Source organism: Nymphaea colorata, chromosome 7 (genome assembly GCF_008831285.2).
Source record: "Nymphaea colorata isolate Beijing-Zhang1983 chromosome 7, ASM883128v2, whole genome shotgun sequence".
In the NCBI taxonomy this organism is placed as follows: domain Eukaryota; kingdom Viridiplantae; phylum Streptophyta; class Magnoliopsida; order Nymphaeales; family Nymphaeaceae; genus Nymphaea; species Nymphaea colorata.
In genome coordinates, this window is record NC_045144.1 from 3,668,891 (window position 1) to 3,685,815 (window position 16,925).

General features: G+C 39.6%; 2 protein-coding genes across 9 annotated transcripts; one reads left to right on the forward strand and one right to left on the reverse strand.

Moving 5' to 3' along the window:
- Positions 1-16: 16 nt before the first annotated feature.
- On the reverse strand, positions 17-14,753 carry LOC116257404 (uncharacterized). Of its 8 annotated transcripts, none has more exons than XM_031634120.2 (5): positions 14,513-14,753; positions 14,335-14,396; positions 13,545-13,645; positions 7,127-7,278; positions 17-635 (listed from the first exon to the last, which is right to left on the reverse strand). In XM_031634120.2, exon 5 carries the CDS (start codon positions 428-430, stop codon positions 89-91), a length of 342 nt encoding a protein of 113 aa, XP_031489980.1. In that variant the 5' UTR covers positions 431-635; positions 7,127-7,278; positions 13,545-13,645; positions 14,335-14,396; positions 14,513-14,753; the 3' UTR covers positions 17-88. The 8 variants fall into 8 exon arrangements, with proteins under 8 accessions (XP_031489980.1, XP_049934713.1, XP_049934715.1 ...); XM_050078756.1 differs by lacking the exon at positions 7,127-7,278 and adding an exon at positions 10,311-10,483; XM_050078758.1 differs by lacking the exon at positions 14,335-14,396.
- Positions 5,945-7,776, forward strand: LOC116257660 (uncharacterized). Its single transcript, XM_031634607.1, has 3 exons — positions 5,945-6,349; positions 6,998-7,140; positions 7,194-7,776. The coding sequence occupies exons 1-3, from the start codon at positions 5,945-5,947 to the stop codon at positions 7,774-7,776; spliced, it is 1,131 nt and encodes a 376-aa protein (XP_031490467.1).
- Positions 14,754-16,925: the final 2,172 nt, after the last annotated feature.

The following is a 16,925-nucleotide window of genomic DNA, read 5'->3' on the forward strand; positions in this document are numbered from 1 at the left end:
CCAACCAAAAAAAAGATTAAGATGCAGTACTTGTCTTGATAATCAGCATCCAGCAAGAAAGTATTAGCTAATTAATCAATAAAAGATGTCATAAAACTGAATCATCAACAATCTTTATCCCACCATTTCTAAGAGCAGTGATAAGAGCCCAAATTTTGGTGTGATTTTTTAAACCTTTATCCAGTTCTTTTTTAACATTACAATGTATTTGTGGCACCCCTTCTACTTTGATGCGCATGGCTAACACTTCTCCCACCACTGCTGCAGCCTTAGCATTGCACGTGCGATTACATTCAAAGCCATGTTTTAGGGCTGCTTCCACTGAAGAAGCTGATGAAACAATTCTCCCATTGTTCCTATCCACCACATTTGCAGTAATATATTTGAGGGAGAAGAACAGTTTCAAGACATATCTCTTTGTCAGAGACATGGTCCTTTACCAATCCCGTATTGAAAGCATAAAATGCCGCTTCCCAACGGAGGAGATGACAATATAACTGAGCCCTAATAAAAGATCGTCTTCTCCTGGGCAGGTGGTAATGCTGAATGTGACAGATGGTCTCCCGAAGTTTTTCTAAGTAGATAGTGAGATAAGAGAGCAATGCTGACAATTAAGTGAAACGTCTACCATCCACCTATCAAACAAATAAAGGCCATCAGTTTTGTAATAAAAAATGATCAGTACAATTATGCAACAAGGCAGACCGGCGAATGTTATGGTTTACTAAGCCAAGAAAGGCTGTCAGGGGGTCTTGCAACTTACCAGCCAAATCAATTTTTTTTTTCATGCATCAAGAAAGAAAACTCGTTCCAAAGTGCATTCTCTTGAATTAGAAAACAAGCAGCCTTTGTCCAGAATTAGAAAACAAGAAAGGTTATCAATTAAAGAAATGTTGAAGAAAATACAGTGCCCGTGAATTTGGAAATCCACCACTCCCCCCAAAAAAAGGTGATAAAATATTGAAAGATACTCTGTGTTGCATACGAATCACCACAGTCATCTGCCTCCATGGGAAAAATAGAGGCAGCATATTCTGATTATCCTCGATCCACCTTTACTAATTGAATATATGTAGAGTTTACAAGTCACAGGATGGGTTTTTGGTTTGTTTTCTAGCATCTACTTGTTCATTATCGACAACAGTTCGCAAAAAGATGTGCATCTACTTTGATAGGCTTTCTTTCCCTTTCTACCCATGGTTGTTTATTTTGAAGATACAAAATCCTTCTTTATTCCCTCTTGAAAGTGTTCTAACATTTTTGGCTCTTCACAGCCTCCAAATTTCAAAATACAAATCCAAAGGTAGAACTGTTCTCGTGAGGCAGACGATCAAGCATCATTAAAAGAATGAATTGCTGCACATCAGAGCCACAAACTACCAGGAATCATTAACAATTAAAACACCAAAGGTGTCTAAAGTCCTAATTTACCAAAAAATGGAATTAAGATAAAGCCAAGAGATTGATTACTACCAAGGGCAAAATGTTGAGCTCCAAATTTAGAAATGTGACATCCCAAGTATGGGGGTGGCTTAGGATTAGTTTCCATACATATGTCATATACTACTTTATGTCCTGATTTAGAATGAAAAGTCAACTAGAGAGGAGCTGGGATTCACCATACCAGATGTTCGGGCTAGTTTCAAACCAGATTATTACAATTGGATGAAAGTCATGTTCAACACTTCTACACTTCTAGGCTGCAACATGTAAGGATGCTTGTTGAACCTTGGGTGAACCAATTTATCTTATTACATTATAATACTATGTATAAGAGATTATTTACATATTTTTCTTTTTCTTTTATGCCCTTTCCTCTTCAGTTATTTATGCAATTTTGGTTGTTTCTTGGTCTTCCCTTCACTTGATTGACCATACCAGACATTGGTAGCTCCAAGGGTTACCAATGGACCCTGCTCAATAGCTAGCTCCTCTACCCTTTCTTGTATATAAAAAAACACGTTATTTTTGAAAAAACTGCGAAAAAAACATGAGAAAATGAAATGCCGTTTAAAACTGAAAAAAAAATGCGTTTTCTTGAAAACAAAACAAAGCATTTTTTTCACTTTTTTTTTTCATTTTTTAATGTCAAACAGTTTTTTTTATTTTTTATTTTTTATTTGTTGCAAATCTACTTATCTTTTGATGTGTGTGTTATTATTTTCTCAGTTATTTCATTTTCCTCATTTTTTGTTTTTTTGTTTTTTTTAAAAAATACCATTTTTCCCCATATTTTTCAAGTCCACTTTATGTTCTAGTCTAGATATGACTATGTTATCTTGTGATGTGTGTTGTTCGGCTAAACATGTTAGGGCTTCGTACCCTGTATCTACAAGTCGTTCTAATGAAGTTTTTGCTTTGATCCATTTTGATGTGTGGGGGTCTTCGAGAATTCCTTCTCATGGTTTTCGGTACTTTATAACTTTTATAGATGATTGCTTGCACAACACCTTCGTGCACTTGTTAAATGACCGTAGTGGAGTGCCTAAGGTCATGGAGACTTTCATTGTTATGTCTGCAATCAACTTGGCCAACAATCTGGTATTACATGATAAAACAAAGCATGTGGAGATTGACCGTCATTTCATTCGGTAGAGAATTGATGTTAAAGAACTTGTTCTGCCTTACATGAAATATGAAGACCAGACAACAGATGCTCTGACCAAGCCTTGTCATCAACTTCATTTGAAAGAAATGTATCCAAGTTGGCCATGTTTGATCTGTACACCCAACTTGAGGGAGAGTGTTGACGTGTTTATAAGTTTGGGTCCGGGTTTGGATACTATCCGGCCGTTATTCATGTTGAGCTCTATTTAAGTCTTTGTAACCCTATTTTCAAATAGTGAATGGGAATTAAGAGAGAGAGTGACTAGCTGCTAGTGAGCGCTGGAATCCATCTCTAATCGTGGTCTTTTCCTCTTGTTGAGGTTTTTCCATGCTAAGATTGTGTTCATTGTGCTTTTCCTATTCAACAGAGTCCATAAATAGATTTTTTTAGTTTACAAACCCATGTATGAGAGTCTCCTTTCATATATGCTGGAAGTTGTTCCATATATACTTCCTCCCTCAAATCACCATGAAAAAAAGCATTTTTCACATCCATTTGATGTAGTCTCCATTCATATTCAACTGTCAATGATATAATCATACAGATCGTTCCTATTTTGATCACAGGGCAGAATGTCTCATCATAATCTTGTCCATATTGTTGTGTGAAGCCTCATGCCACCAACCTTGCCCTGTATCTTTCCACACTGCTATCAGGTTTATATTTGACTTTATAAATTCATTTCGATCCTACTACAATCTTTTCTTTGGGTCTAGGAACAGTTTTTCGTATCCCGCATTCATGTAGTGCATCTATGTCTTCATTCATTGCCCTGATCCAATGCGACGACTTAGATATTTCCTCAAAAGAAGTAGGTTCATATTGTTTTATAACTGGAGACATAAAGAGATGAAAATCTAAGGAAAGATTATCATAACTTACCCATCTATGAATCGGGTGTCGCACTCGCTCAGACCTTCTAACAGGCTAATCATCATAGACTTCATCATGGGAAGAGGTTGGATTGCCATCTATCTCTCTTTTTTGACGAGTGTGAACCTGTCTTGAAAATCGACATAAGGCATTGTGTTAGCCCGAACCATTGTTGGTCATAGTATAGGATACATGAATAAGTGGGTCGGGTTTTAGAGATAGGAGATTCATAGCTCTCATAAAAGGGAACTAAAGAGGCTTATGCTTTTAATGATGCTTTTAATGAAAAGGTTCCTCTCTTGGGTTGAGAGAGTTTGGCCCTAATTCTAAGGAAAGTTAGGTTAAGTGTGCGTGTATTTTTACCTTCTTTATCGCAGCTCAGTTAGCCGACGGCTAACATCTGGTATCAGAGCCGATGACCATCAAAGAAGCACTAGCTGCAGTGGAAGCGCTGTGCCGACAGGCAGAGGTAGACCATCTGGCGATCGTTGGGAGATTGGAAGGAGTCGAAAGGAGCAGCGGAGAACTAGGACAACGGCTCAGCGACATGGAGAAGGAGATGCAATCGGGACAATAGGAGAGCAGAAAAATCAACCAGATTCCTCAATGGGTGGAAGGAGAGCAGGATCAGCAAACAGTCACCGAACAGAAACCCTACTGTCACTAAAGACCTGCGTGAAGTCCAGCCAGCAGCATGCGAAACTCAGCCAGCACAAAGAGAAAGCACAAGGAGTAGACAGGTGCTAGTCAAGCGACTCAGCCCAGAGCAAATCAGGGAATGACGCAGAAAAGGATTGTGTTTTCACTGCGAAGAGAAATGGGGCCCGACACATGCTTGTAAAAGGCTGCATATGTACTTGGTAGACAAATCTGAGGAGAATTTTCAGGAAGAGGAAGAAGAGGCCTTAGAACAGGAGACCAGTGACAGCCTAGAAGAATTAACTCCGGAGACATCTCTTCATGCCTTAGAAGGAGATAATGTTCCCCAAATGATGAGGATAGAAGGTTGAGTTAAAGGGAGGATTGTTAGCATATTGGTGGATACAGGGTCGACACATAACTTCATTGGATAAAAAACTGCCAAGACATGCGGCCGTAAAATTATCGAACAATCAGAATTTAAGGTTGTGGTTGGCAATGGTAGTTCCTTGTGGTGCAAGGGACGCTGCCCAAGGGAGGAAGTCAAGATCCAGGGGCATCGATTCGCGGTGGAATTGTTTTCCCTAGCGATGGGTGGAGCTGATTTGGTTTTAGGAATTCAATGGTTGAAACAGTTGGGGAAGGTTTGGTGGGATTTCACCGCCATGACAATGACTTTTAAGACAGCTGATGGGAAAATGTATACAGGCTCAACAGACGACAATGTCCAGGGAACAAGAGGCCACATAAATGAAGAAGGGGTGAAAAGGAGAAGGAGAACTAAACCTTCTCTTAATGTCTGCTGAACCTAGCAGCCCGCAGCAACCGATTGCTTCCAAGTTGGAAGCCCCCATCTTCTTGCGCGTTGTTCTAACAAAATATGCCGAGGTTTTTGAAAATCCAAAAGGGTTACCCCTAAGTCGTGAATTTTACCATCGAATCGAGCTAGAAATGGGATGGCAACCAGTCAATTTGAAGCCTTATAGATACAACCACATTCAGAAAGGAGAGATAGAAAAACTCATACAAAGTATGTTGTCAAAAGGCGTGGTCCAGCCCAGCCGAAGCCCTTATTCTTCTCCAGCCTTGTTAGTTCGAAAAAAAGATGGGACGTGGAGGTTTTGCGTAGATTACAGGGCACTTAATGCAGTCACCATAAAAAATCGGTATCTGATACCAGTTATAGAAAAACTGCTGAACGAATTACAAGGGGCAAACGTCTACTCCAAGCTAGATCTTCGGGCTGGGTATCATCAAATCAGGATGGCCAAGGAGGACATTTCCAAGACAGCTTTTCAAACCCATGAAGGCCATTACGAGTTTAAAGTATTGCCAATCGGGTTAATGAATGCACCAGCCACCTTTCAAGCATTGATGGACCACATCTTTCATTCTTTCCTAAGGAGATTTGTCTTGGTATTTTTCGATGATATATCGATTTACAGCAAGAGTGAAGAAGAACATCAAGAGCACCTACGATTGGTGTTGAAAACACTGAAAGAGCATCAACTACATGCCAAGGCTTCGAAATGTGTATTTGGATATGATCAAGTGACCTATTTGGGCCACACGATTTCTAAACGAGTAGAGATGGAAGAAGAAAAGGTGGCAGCCATTCGTACCTGAAAATTACCTGCAGGAATTAAAGGGTTGAGGGCCTTCCTAGGCCTGGCATGGTATTACCGCAGATTTGTTAAAGATTTTGGATTACATGTGGCGCCACTAACCAGCATGTTAAAAAAAGATCAGTTCAAGTGGAGCACTCAAAGTGAAGCTGCCTTTGAGAAGTTAAAACAAGCTATCATCAACTCATCGACATTAGCAATGCCTGATTTCACCAAGACCTTCAAGGTGGAGACAGATGCATCCGAGATGGGTGTTGGGGCAGTGCTCACCCAAGGGAAACACCCACAGCAAAGCTATGAGGGTTCGTTTCAAAATCAAATCCGCTTACGAACGAGAGCTCATAGCCATGGTCATGGCCATCCAAAGGTGGCATCACTATTTAGTAGGACGAAAATTTCAGGATTTTACGGACCACAGCAGTTGAGGCATTGCATGCAACAGAAATCAGTTACTGCTGCTCAAGTAAAGTGGATTATGAAGCTAGCTGAATATGAATTTGATGTTATATACAAGAAGGGCAGTGAAAACATAGTGGCTGATAGCTTGTCGCGGAGATATGAAGAAGAAAACAGAGCAGAATTAAATACCTTTTGTTTACTTTTGGTATGTAGGCCTATTGCAGACTTATGGGAGAAGATGAAACAAGAACATCATATTTCAATGGATGTACAAAAGAAGAAAGAACAATTCGAGTAGAATGAAACTCAAGTGTATGGTTACCGGTGGAGAGAACCTTACCTATACTATCAAAACAGAATATATGTACCTCCAAATTCCACGCTCATCAAGGAATTAATTTCCTTCTTCCATGACGGCATCGAAGGGGGACACCAAGGAGAGGAAGGCACTTACAAGAGGGCCCAACAGACTTTCTTTTGGCCAGGCATGAAGAGAGAAATCAGAGAATATATCAAGGCCTGTGATACTTGCAGACGGCACAAATATGAGGCGTTGTGCCCCGCTGGCCTCTTACAACCTCTGTCCATTTCAGACAAAATATGGGAGGACTTATCCATGGATTTTATTATTGGACTGCCACGATCAAAAGGAAGATCAATTATCTTAGTCGTTGTGGACAGGCTATCGAAATATGGTCATTTTATAGCACTGTCACACCTCTTCACAGCCAAGGATGTGGCTAAGGCCTTTCAGGATCATGTAGGAAAGCTACATGGTATGCCACAGAGAGTGGTAAGTGATCGGGACCCCCTGTTTTTAAGTAACTTTTGGAAAAAGTACTTCGAATTGCAGGGAACCAAACTACAAATGAGCACTGCGTATCATCCACAGTCAGATGGTCAAACAGAAGTTATAAATAGGGTATTGGAAACATATCTGAGGTGTTACGCCGAGTTCCAGCCTCATAACTGGACAGAATACCTCTCATGGGCAAAGTATTCATATAACACTGCAGTACATTCAGCTCTAGGAAAATCTCCTTTTGAAGTGGTGTATGGGGCGGGCGACCCCCTCCTGATTTATGTCGCTTCCATCCTCAAGGGTCACAGCTGGACGAAGTAGATATTCAGCTCCTAGCAAGAGACCAAGTGCTGGATATTATCAAAAGCAAGTTGGTAGCTGCTCAAAACAGAATGGCCAAGCAGTACAATAAAAAGCATCGTTCTCAAGAATATGAGATAGGTCAGTGGATCTACTTGAAGAATTTTCCTGCAGGAAAAATCCAGCGTCGATCAGCCGAAATCCATAAATTGTCTGCACGGTATTCAGACCCTTTCAAGGTGATTGAAAGGATTGGGACATTAGCGTATAGGCTACAGCTTCCGGAGAGTTCTTCAATTCACCCTGTATTTCATGTCTCACGTCTGAAGGCCTGTTATTCTAGTGCTGAACTAGAGATTGCAGTCAGGGCAATGCCAAGTGCTCCTCCAGGTGAATTATTCCCATTCTGGGTGCTTCAGCAGAAGAAATACAAAAGGACAAAACAACCTTACACAGCTTGGCTGGTGGAATGGCAAAGACCAGAAGCTCCTAGCCCATCTTGGGAAGACGCCGCAAAGATAGAACAATGATTTCCGGAATTCACACCTTGAGGACAAGGTGTTGGTTAAGGGAAGGGTAATGTTAGCCCGAACCGTTGTTGGTCATAGTATAGGATACAGGAATAAGTGGGTCGGGTCTTAGAGATAGGAGATCCATCGTTCCCACGTATAAAAGGGAACTAACACTGTTTAGAGGCTTATACTTTTAATAAAGAGGTTCCACTCTCGCGTTGAGGGAGTTTGGCCCTAATTCTAAGGAGAGTTATGTTAAGTGTGCGTGTTTTTTTACCTTCTTTATCGCAGCTCAGTTAGCCGACGGCTAACATCTGGTATCACACATTGTTTTCTCATTCTTTGATAGCTGGAACAAGTTCTTTGTCTCCTTCTGTCTATATATATATATATATATGTGTGTGTGTGTGTGTGTGTGTGTGGAGATCCTATCTCATCATGTAGATGAGATACTAAACTACCTCCTGCAAATAATTCAGCAATTACCCAAGGATCATATGATTCCATGGGTTGAGAATTCTCAGTAGAAATGTTAAAGTTGTGTTCGTCAAACACAACATTTTTTGATACTTTAATGTGTCTGGTTGTAGGGTCATAACATCTAAAACTTTGTATTCATCTGCATAACGAACAAACCTGCATTGGATTGCTTTACTTTGAAATCTATTTCTTAATGACAAATCAATGTGAACATAGCACACACATCCGAAAACCCTTAAATCATTGTAGTTTGGATTTCGACTAAAAAGAGTGAAGGAGATTTTGAATCCAAAACAGTCATGGGCAGACGATTTATTATATGTACAGCAGTCTAAAAAGCCTCAGTACATAGACTAATAGGAGTATAATAGGAGTATTACTATCATGCATCATACTCATACCACTTTCCATGATGTGACGATGTTTTCGTTCAGCTACGCCATTTTGTTGTGGGGTGTATGGGCATGAAATCTATCGAGTTATCCAATTTTCTCATAAAAAGTTAATAAAATTATGTGAATATTCTCCCCCACCATCACACTAGAAATGCACAACCTTAGACAAAAATTGTGTTTAGACCATGGCATGAAATTCTCAAAAGATACTAAACATTGTTGATTTTTGTTTCATGAAGTAAATCCAAGTGTATCAAGAATAAGAATCTATGAACAAAACATAATAGTGGGAGCCAAACAAGGAACCAATGGAAATTGTCCCTCATACATAAGAATAGACAACCTCAAACGGTTTAGAAGTTCTTTTATTGATATTATGAAAAGAAAGTATATGACTCTTACATAGTTTGCAACTAGAACATTTTTTGTCATAGGAATCAATAGGTAGATTGGATTTTGGAATGAGATTATTTGATGCAAGTTTTTCCAAAAATCCTACTACTACAATGTCATGTACAACCATGCCATAAATCTGGGTTACTGACAATTGATTGGAGACAGCTAGAGCTTGGAATTTGAGAAGGTGTATTGGAAGGAAAGCATGTCAATTGAGCTGGACTTGAAGAGGACTGTAAGAAATAAGAACTTTCCTTATACTAGAAGATAAGTTGTTTGTGAATATTCAAAGTTTTCTTTTAAAGATTTTAGTTCTGAAGGCACAACAGGGACAAGAGAAGATGATGGCATAAGTCCTTTTGATTGGTGGGCATCCTATGGATTAGAAATGTCTGTGCTTCAAAAACTTGCTTTGAGATTACTATCACAATTTGTTACAATCACAACTTGTTACATCATCGTGTTGTGAAGGAAATTGGATTATATATGGTCATACACACAACATTAAAAGGAACAAACTCACTAACCAACATGCAGAGAACTTGGTTTATGTGCATTCTAATTTGTGTCTTCTTTCAAGGAAAGAAAAAGAATACAAGTATTTCTTTATTATGTTGTTTTGCTTTACTCGTTTCCTTATGTTTTATTAGATTTTTTATATTTATGTTGTCAACATTTTTTATTGTTTAATTTTCATCTTTAAAATGCAGTTGTGGATCATCTCAATATTGGGATGTAAATCCAAATGAATTTGATTTCAATGGAGAATGCAATTTATATATTGCTAACATGGGTTTAGCAGAACCTGTTATTCCTTCTGAGGAGTTTGATGATGATGATATCGTTGAAAGCATTGAAGAAAATCAAGATATTGGTGGAACTGGAACACCACTCATATTGATGATGGATGAAGTATGAACTGTGAACTCAAAACTAGAGTATATTTCTTGTTGAATTGATAATTGATATTTGATAATGATATCATGATTTGCAAATTGCAATTTTGAATTTGTTATTTGATAATTTTGTGGTTTATAAACAATTTTTGTCATATTATAGAGATGTGCCGCTCTGGCACCTGCACCCCGCACCTATGTGAGATGGTTGAAAACTTCCAAAGCCTTATCAATGCGACCAGATTTGACATGCATAGCAATTAAAGCATTGGAAATTGGAACAATCTTATATAAAATTGTGCCTATCAATGTAACCATGAATCCATTCACCCAATTCTAAAGCACCCACTTGAGCACGGGCATAGAGAACTGATAGAATGATGACCTCATCTGGTTCTATATCCACAAACTGCATCCTCATGAAGAGCATGATAGCCTCATTAGTTTGGTTGATATGTGCATGACCAGCTATTAAGGCCATCCAAGAGATTACATCCTTATGGGGCATTTCATTGAACAATTTGCATGTTGTCTCAATGTCTCCGAACTTGACATATGCTGCAAGAATGGCATTGCATGAGATCAAATATCAGTTAGGCATTTGGTCAAAAATCTGGCGAGAGACCTTGATCACAGTGTTCCGAATATAGATGTTAGCACCCTTCTTATGCTGGAAGATGGAGTAGACATAGTCCAAAGAACAAAAGGATGTTGTGGTGTCGATGAGTCTGCTGAGGAGGGTGTTATATTGGTCAAGGCCCCTTGAGACCAAGAACGCACGTATTTGAGTTATGTGGTAAAGCTCCCTTTACAGTAGTCGAGCAAGGTTGCTAGTTGTGAATGAGGCATCAACTTTTTCCATCTTGCCATCATGACCATTGGAGTCACCATCGCCATATTAGGAACATAAACGTCGAGGAAGAGGCAGGAAGAGCAGGAGGTCAAGAAGAGGTAGGCAGTAGAAAAAACGACTAGGAAAGAAGGCACCTTTGCACATGTTAGTATGAGATTGGAGGCACCAAAAGGAGGAAAATCGCTCTCTCTTTATATATATATATATATATATATATATATATATATATATATATATATATATATATATATATATATGCAACAGACCAGATTGAAATGGATGTTCGCAATGATCAACCCCGTTTGGCTATCATTAGTTTCTTTGTCAGAGATGTAAGGGGTCCTCTAGTGATATGCATCCCCCTACATCCCGAAGACTGCACAACAACAAGATGCTTACACAAGTTAGCATGTCAAATCACATAGCATATTTAACCTCAAATTAGTTAGTGCACTCCTCATGAACCAAAAAAAGGACATTGATGAGCAAAAGGTACATATAGAAAGTGACAACAAAGTAAAGAAAAATAAGAATACACATTCTATTGAAGTCATAATACGGCTAAGAAAAGGAGTAATATTGCAGCAGAAGGGAAGACAATAGCCTATGCACAAGTTTGCTCATAATGCATAAAACTAGGGCCACTTAAACAACTGTCTTCATCTACATCTAACATATATCAGATAAGCAGGTGTTAGCATCAAAAGTGCAGAAAATGCATAGCTTTTTAAATTTTAATTTTTTTTGAGGGAATAGAATGGCTTGTTGGCATTGTTGCATAAAACAGAATGCAGTCCTGAAAGTAGCAGCACTCCATCGAACCAAACAAGCTCTCTCCACAATAATGTGGAATGTCTGTTCAACAGGATTCAAATGTTTCCATTATTTCGCTGGAATATACATGTCTTCTCATGCTCTCTTGGGTTGGCCCTCCGAAAGAATCTAAATTTTATCAAATAGAGTTAGTATTTGAGAGCAATCGTCTTTTTTTTTCATTCTTTCCTAAACAAAGAAATTGTAAGTCGGTTAGACCTTGTTTATCTTAAAAAAAAATACAAGAATATACTCAACTTTTGAAGACAATACTTCCTTTGGAATATGTTCTAAATCATATTGAACTTCAAAAACAATAAGAAATCCTGAAAGTCCTTGTTCATAGGCTAGCTGAATAAATAGCAAGATGCAGACTTTCCGATATAGTGAAATAAATGTGGGTGTAAGTAAAAACCAAAATTATGGGGTAAGATAACTAAACAGGTATATATATATATATATATCTGTGTGTGTGTGTGTGTATTCGATGGCGGACCTAAATAAATGCCTGTACACCAAATAATGAGTGAGGTAGTTATATGGAAAAAGGAGATCAGAAAGTTAGGACTACTAGAAAAATTTAAATCAGACATTAAATGAGAGTGGAGGAAACTGAAAGGTCACTCTCCTTTATGGGAGAGTAGCAGTAAACTCGGATGAGAATCTGAGTGTACGTGAGAGAACCTATTTAAACATCTACTGCAGTAGTTTTGTGGCCTTTTTGCTGTAGCCTTAGAGGGGGCAGGTCCAGCAGCAGGAATTAAAGGATAAAGGCATAGAAAGGTCTCTATTTTGGCTGCATTACATATCAAGATTAGAAGCTGGAAGTCACTAGTTTTATTTCCTTCACTACTTCAGCTGTAGACATCTTCACCGCTCTCTCTTTCTCTCTCTCTCTTCTCCTCTTCCATTCTCCACTTCCTCCCTTCTCGTGCTCCCTCTATCACTCTCTTGTTAGTTGTTCCCTCCCTCACTCCCTGTTCCTCGTTCTTTCCCTCCTATTCCCCTTCTTTCTCTTTCACTCTCTCTTGGTCCCTCACAAAATGAAGGACGGGAAGGATAATAGGGCACGAAAAGCCTCTTTTCCCCTCAAGTTTTATAAAATTGACCCATATGTCTAACAATTTTTTTCTAAAAAGCCTGCCTGACTTTTTAAATTTTCCTAATAAGCACTTTATAAAAAATATGGGCACAACAGTAATTCGAATTGTTTTGTTTACATTTTGCTTAGATGAGACAAAGAAAAAATTATTGCAAAAAAAGAAATGAAAATCTTTTAATTAAAGGAGAGAGGTAAAAAGAAGCATAGGAGAATTGAATCCTTTCTTTTTAATTTTCTTTCCGCCGCCAATACACATTTATGTGTGTATATGTAAGTATTTATGTACATATGCATTTAAGTGTCTCAACCAAACATCCACAAAATCGAGTGTGGACATCAAAGTTCAGTTTCACACGAAATCAAATTTGGATGTCATGGTCTGGCTTTGGGATTAAATAGGGCTGCCAACTTGGCTCAATAGCTCAACTAAATGTGCCCCAAATCGGCTCCATGGAATTCATGGATTAGCTGTGACTAAACGTGATATTAGAAATGAAGGACACATGCCCATCAACTAAAAATTATTTGTAATAAGTGACAAAAGCACAATAGTAACATGTTCATATACTGCAAACCTTTCTCCATGTAATGGTGACAAAGGCATTGCATAAAACAATAAGCCCTTCTACATTCACTAATCCTAAATTATCTTACAAATCAAAACACGCATGCACACCCAACTTCTTAAGCAAATCATTCATTATATAAGGGAAACCTAATATCCAGCCAGTTGTATTTAGGAAGGAATTCATCATTTCTTTATGAAGGAAATAAATTTTGAGACATCCAGCTCAATTGATAGGAATCTTTATCCTAAAAAAATAAATTGAGTGCTCACATTAGACACTTACCATTTTTTCACTATGCATCAAGAGTTCAAGACTGTTCGCCTTTTCACCTACAGATATGGCTCTACTCTATCAGCTTGTCAATAGGCTTGTCCCTTTTGATCCTTGCAAATCCAATAATTCAACTGCATCACTAAATTGACATTTGAAGAACTGATATTCAAGCTTGGACTATGTTGTTAGATTAGAAGTGTTCAGAAAAAATGCTTGGTAAAAAACCAGACTAACTTCATCAACAGGAAATTTTTTCTGAACAATGATGGTAAGAATAAGGTTTTTGCTTCAGGTATACAATTATTAACTCAAAATAGTGTTGAATCATTCTAATGAGCGATAGCTACTTGTTCATGACTTTACTGAAAGAACCTCTTATTCTACTTGTAATCATGTCCGTAATCAACCTGCAAAACACAGTTACTAAAGCATTTGATCTAAAATTATTGAGCTGTCAGCCCCTTCTCCTAAGGATTTGTCTATGGCCATCAAAGAGGCCATTTTCCTAAGGATCTAAACCACAGGCAAACATCAAATTTAACTCGACCTATCAAAAATTGTTGGATACATTACAGAAAAGAGCAGGGCAATGAAAAGCATGTTTCCGGGTACATTTTTTGTGCTTCGTGCCCTTCGGTTTGGGACGGTGATCAATTAGGGAAATTATTAAGGATTGAATGAGGCTTCAAAAGATGGCGATAAGGATGGCTGGAAGAAAGGGTTTGAGTTGTAGCAGCTGTTGATGAGTCACATCGATAGAGAAGAAGACGTATAAGGAGCGGGAGAGAAAGAAAGCAACCTCGGAGATGCGGTGGTGCATTCAGGGCGTGAGAGATGCGGGTGGCCGCTTGTATGTTCGGGCTGCAAGTGGCGGGCAAGGACGGAATGAGAGAACGAAACATCGAGGGTGAGAGTCAGCGAGAAACACAAGAGAAATAATAGATCAAGATTGAAAGAGGAGGAGAGACGGATTGCACCTGCCAGCAGAGCTGCGGGTGGTCGGGCGGCGGTCTAGGTGGCCGGCCGATGTTGAGCACAGAAAGAGGGAGATGAATTGAACAGAGGGACAGAGGCTAGAGAGCGTGAGAGTTGATGAACCAGGCTGCCGAGGAGAAACGGGCAGTGTTTTTTTTTTTTTTTTTCCTTTTGGTCATTCGGAACTATCGACGGGGCCTTGGCATGTCACGAGGGGCCAAAAACTAAGATCGACGGTGAAAAAAGAAACACCTGCGGTGTCATGGATCTGTGACTTTCCTGGCCGCAGAAAAGCTTTAGCTCACAACTCATTCTCAATTAGACCGTCACAACAAGTTCCTTGATTTAACACCAACTGCAAGTTTTTCCAATTAATTAGACTTCCTACATATCCAAACTTCAACGATCGGTTGGAGCATCTCTCAACCCATTAACATCTGTATGTATAATTGCACCGACTAGTTGTGTTTGGTGAATATAGTTTTTCTCCACTCCTTTTTTGTTATCATTGTCATTGTTGCCGGTCGACTATGCCCGGCCAAGCCAGTAAAAGGATATGCTGCTTGCCCAGCTTAGGCATAGCTCAGGAAGCATGTGGAATCCAATCGAACGCTAAGTTAAGCAGAAAGCAATGCATGTGGAATGTGCAGTGCGATGGTGCAGAGACGAAGTGTATAAACGCATCATGGTGAACAATCCTTTTAAAAGTGCAAGTTCATCGTTGGGAAATCAAATGGGTTCCCACGTGTAGTGTTTGGATGCACAAAGGAGTGCACATGGGTTAGGGGCAATTCCCTCAGTGGATGCATATGCAGCATTCTACAACCACGTAGAGTCACGCGGGAGTGAGCAAGTGAATGCTCATCGTCGAGTAGGGCGATGGCCGACCGCCTTACTTAATGACATATAGTCGTCAACTAGCTTCGGTTGGGGACTTCATCTCAAGGGAAGTCTACCTCCACCCAGATTTCGTATGGAAGTAGATAGACACTTGGAGGAATGGCGAAGTTCTGACAGTGCCTCATGGCCACGGCTTGCCGATGGTCTACAATGGGATAAACTTGGGTGATGGTGTGTCGAGTGTTTTGTACTCCTCGTCTAGTTCACAGTCCCAAAAGATTGATGAACGCTTCCGCTAACTCAAGAGAGAGTCAGGTTGGCCGAAGGCTTTGAGGAATGCCTTTGGCACCGCGCGGGCTTGAAAAAGTCGGCCCGTGACAGTCATCTGCTTTCCCTTTTACACTTTTTCTCTTTTCCTCTCTAATAAAAAAAAGAAACGCCATAAACACCGTGCCGATTTCCCATGCATGTGTCTCCCTGGCCCATGTGTCATGCACACGAGTATATGCACTGTCCAAAGTCCTGTACATGGATTTGCCTCTCTCTCTCACGATATATATATATATAGATATATATATGGTTGAGCTTCAGATGCAAACGTGTGTGGCACCTTGTTAAGATTACAGAACACAGAAACGAACAGATTATCATCATTCGGGTGTGGTACTATGTGTTTGAGGCCAAAGAATAGTTTTTCTTTATCCGTCAAAGACATAAAATATCCTTCCCAACATGTAATGTCTTGAATACAATAAGTGGGTCCTTGTCATTCTTCAAGCGGAGTGGCAATTCTTCAGTGGTATTGCACAATTGTGGTCCCTCTTCCCTATGAATCCAAATTCCCTTCCACTATTGTACCTTCACCTTCCCTCTCACCCTCACACCTTGGTATCAGAGCCATGGCCTTATCCTCCACTGCCAATAAGCCAACCAGTTCGATATCTACTGCTTCATCCTCTACACCCACTAGTTTACTTGATCGTTTCTTTACCCCGCAGACACCCATTCCTAACCTGCCACAACCACAAGCCTCCCAATTTGTTAAACATTACAATGACTACTAAATGGAAGACCCTATACGACCTGGTCAAAAACCCATGTACATCCAAGTAGTTGAACTCCTAAAACAATGATACATATAAGGAGCACAGTTCTGCAGCCACAAGGATCACTATCCCAAGGGAATAGGACCAGATCGAACCCCCAACTACAAGTGTGTAGAAGTCTCTCAAATATCTCAAAGTTCTCCAGCTGAAGCCTGGAGTAAACAGAAAGTTTTGTTTGCCCAAAACAAAGCTATGCTTCTCTCAAGGAATGATTAAGCTTCGCTTGAAGAATGGCAAGGACCCACTTGTTGTATTCAAGACATTACATGTTGGGGAGGATATTTATGTCTTTGATGGACAAAGAAAAACTATTTTTTAGCGTCAAACACATAGTACCACACGCGTATGATGATAATCTGTTTGTTCCTGTGTTATGTAATCTCCACAAGGTGCCACACATGTTTGGATCTGAGATCCACATAAGGGCAGCCCTGGACGAGCGAATCGAATGAGAATACATCTCAAAATG

What these genes read in the sequence shown, in the direction of transcription:
- LOC116257404 (XM_031634124.2), bottom strand. Translation starts at nt 430, where the DNA reads ATGTCTCTGACAAAGAGATATGTCTTGAAACTGTTCTTCTCCCTCAAA.
- LOC116257660 (XM_031634607.1), top strand. Translation starts at nt 5,945, where the DNA reads ATGCCTGATTTCACCAAGACCTTCAAGGTGGAGACAGATGCATCCGAG. An exon ending in ATACCTTTTGTTTACTTTTG is followed by an intron (nt 6,350 to 6,997) that starts GTATGTAGGCCT and finishes TTCGAATTGCAG; the next exon opens with GGAACCAAACTACAAATGAG. An exon ending in GAATACCTCTCATGGGCAAA is followed by an intron (nt 7,141 to 7,193) that starts GTATTCATATAA and finishes CTCCTTTTGAAG; the next exon opens with TGGTGTATGGGGCGGGCGAC.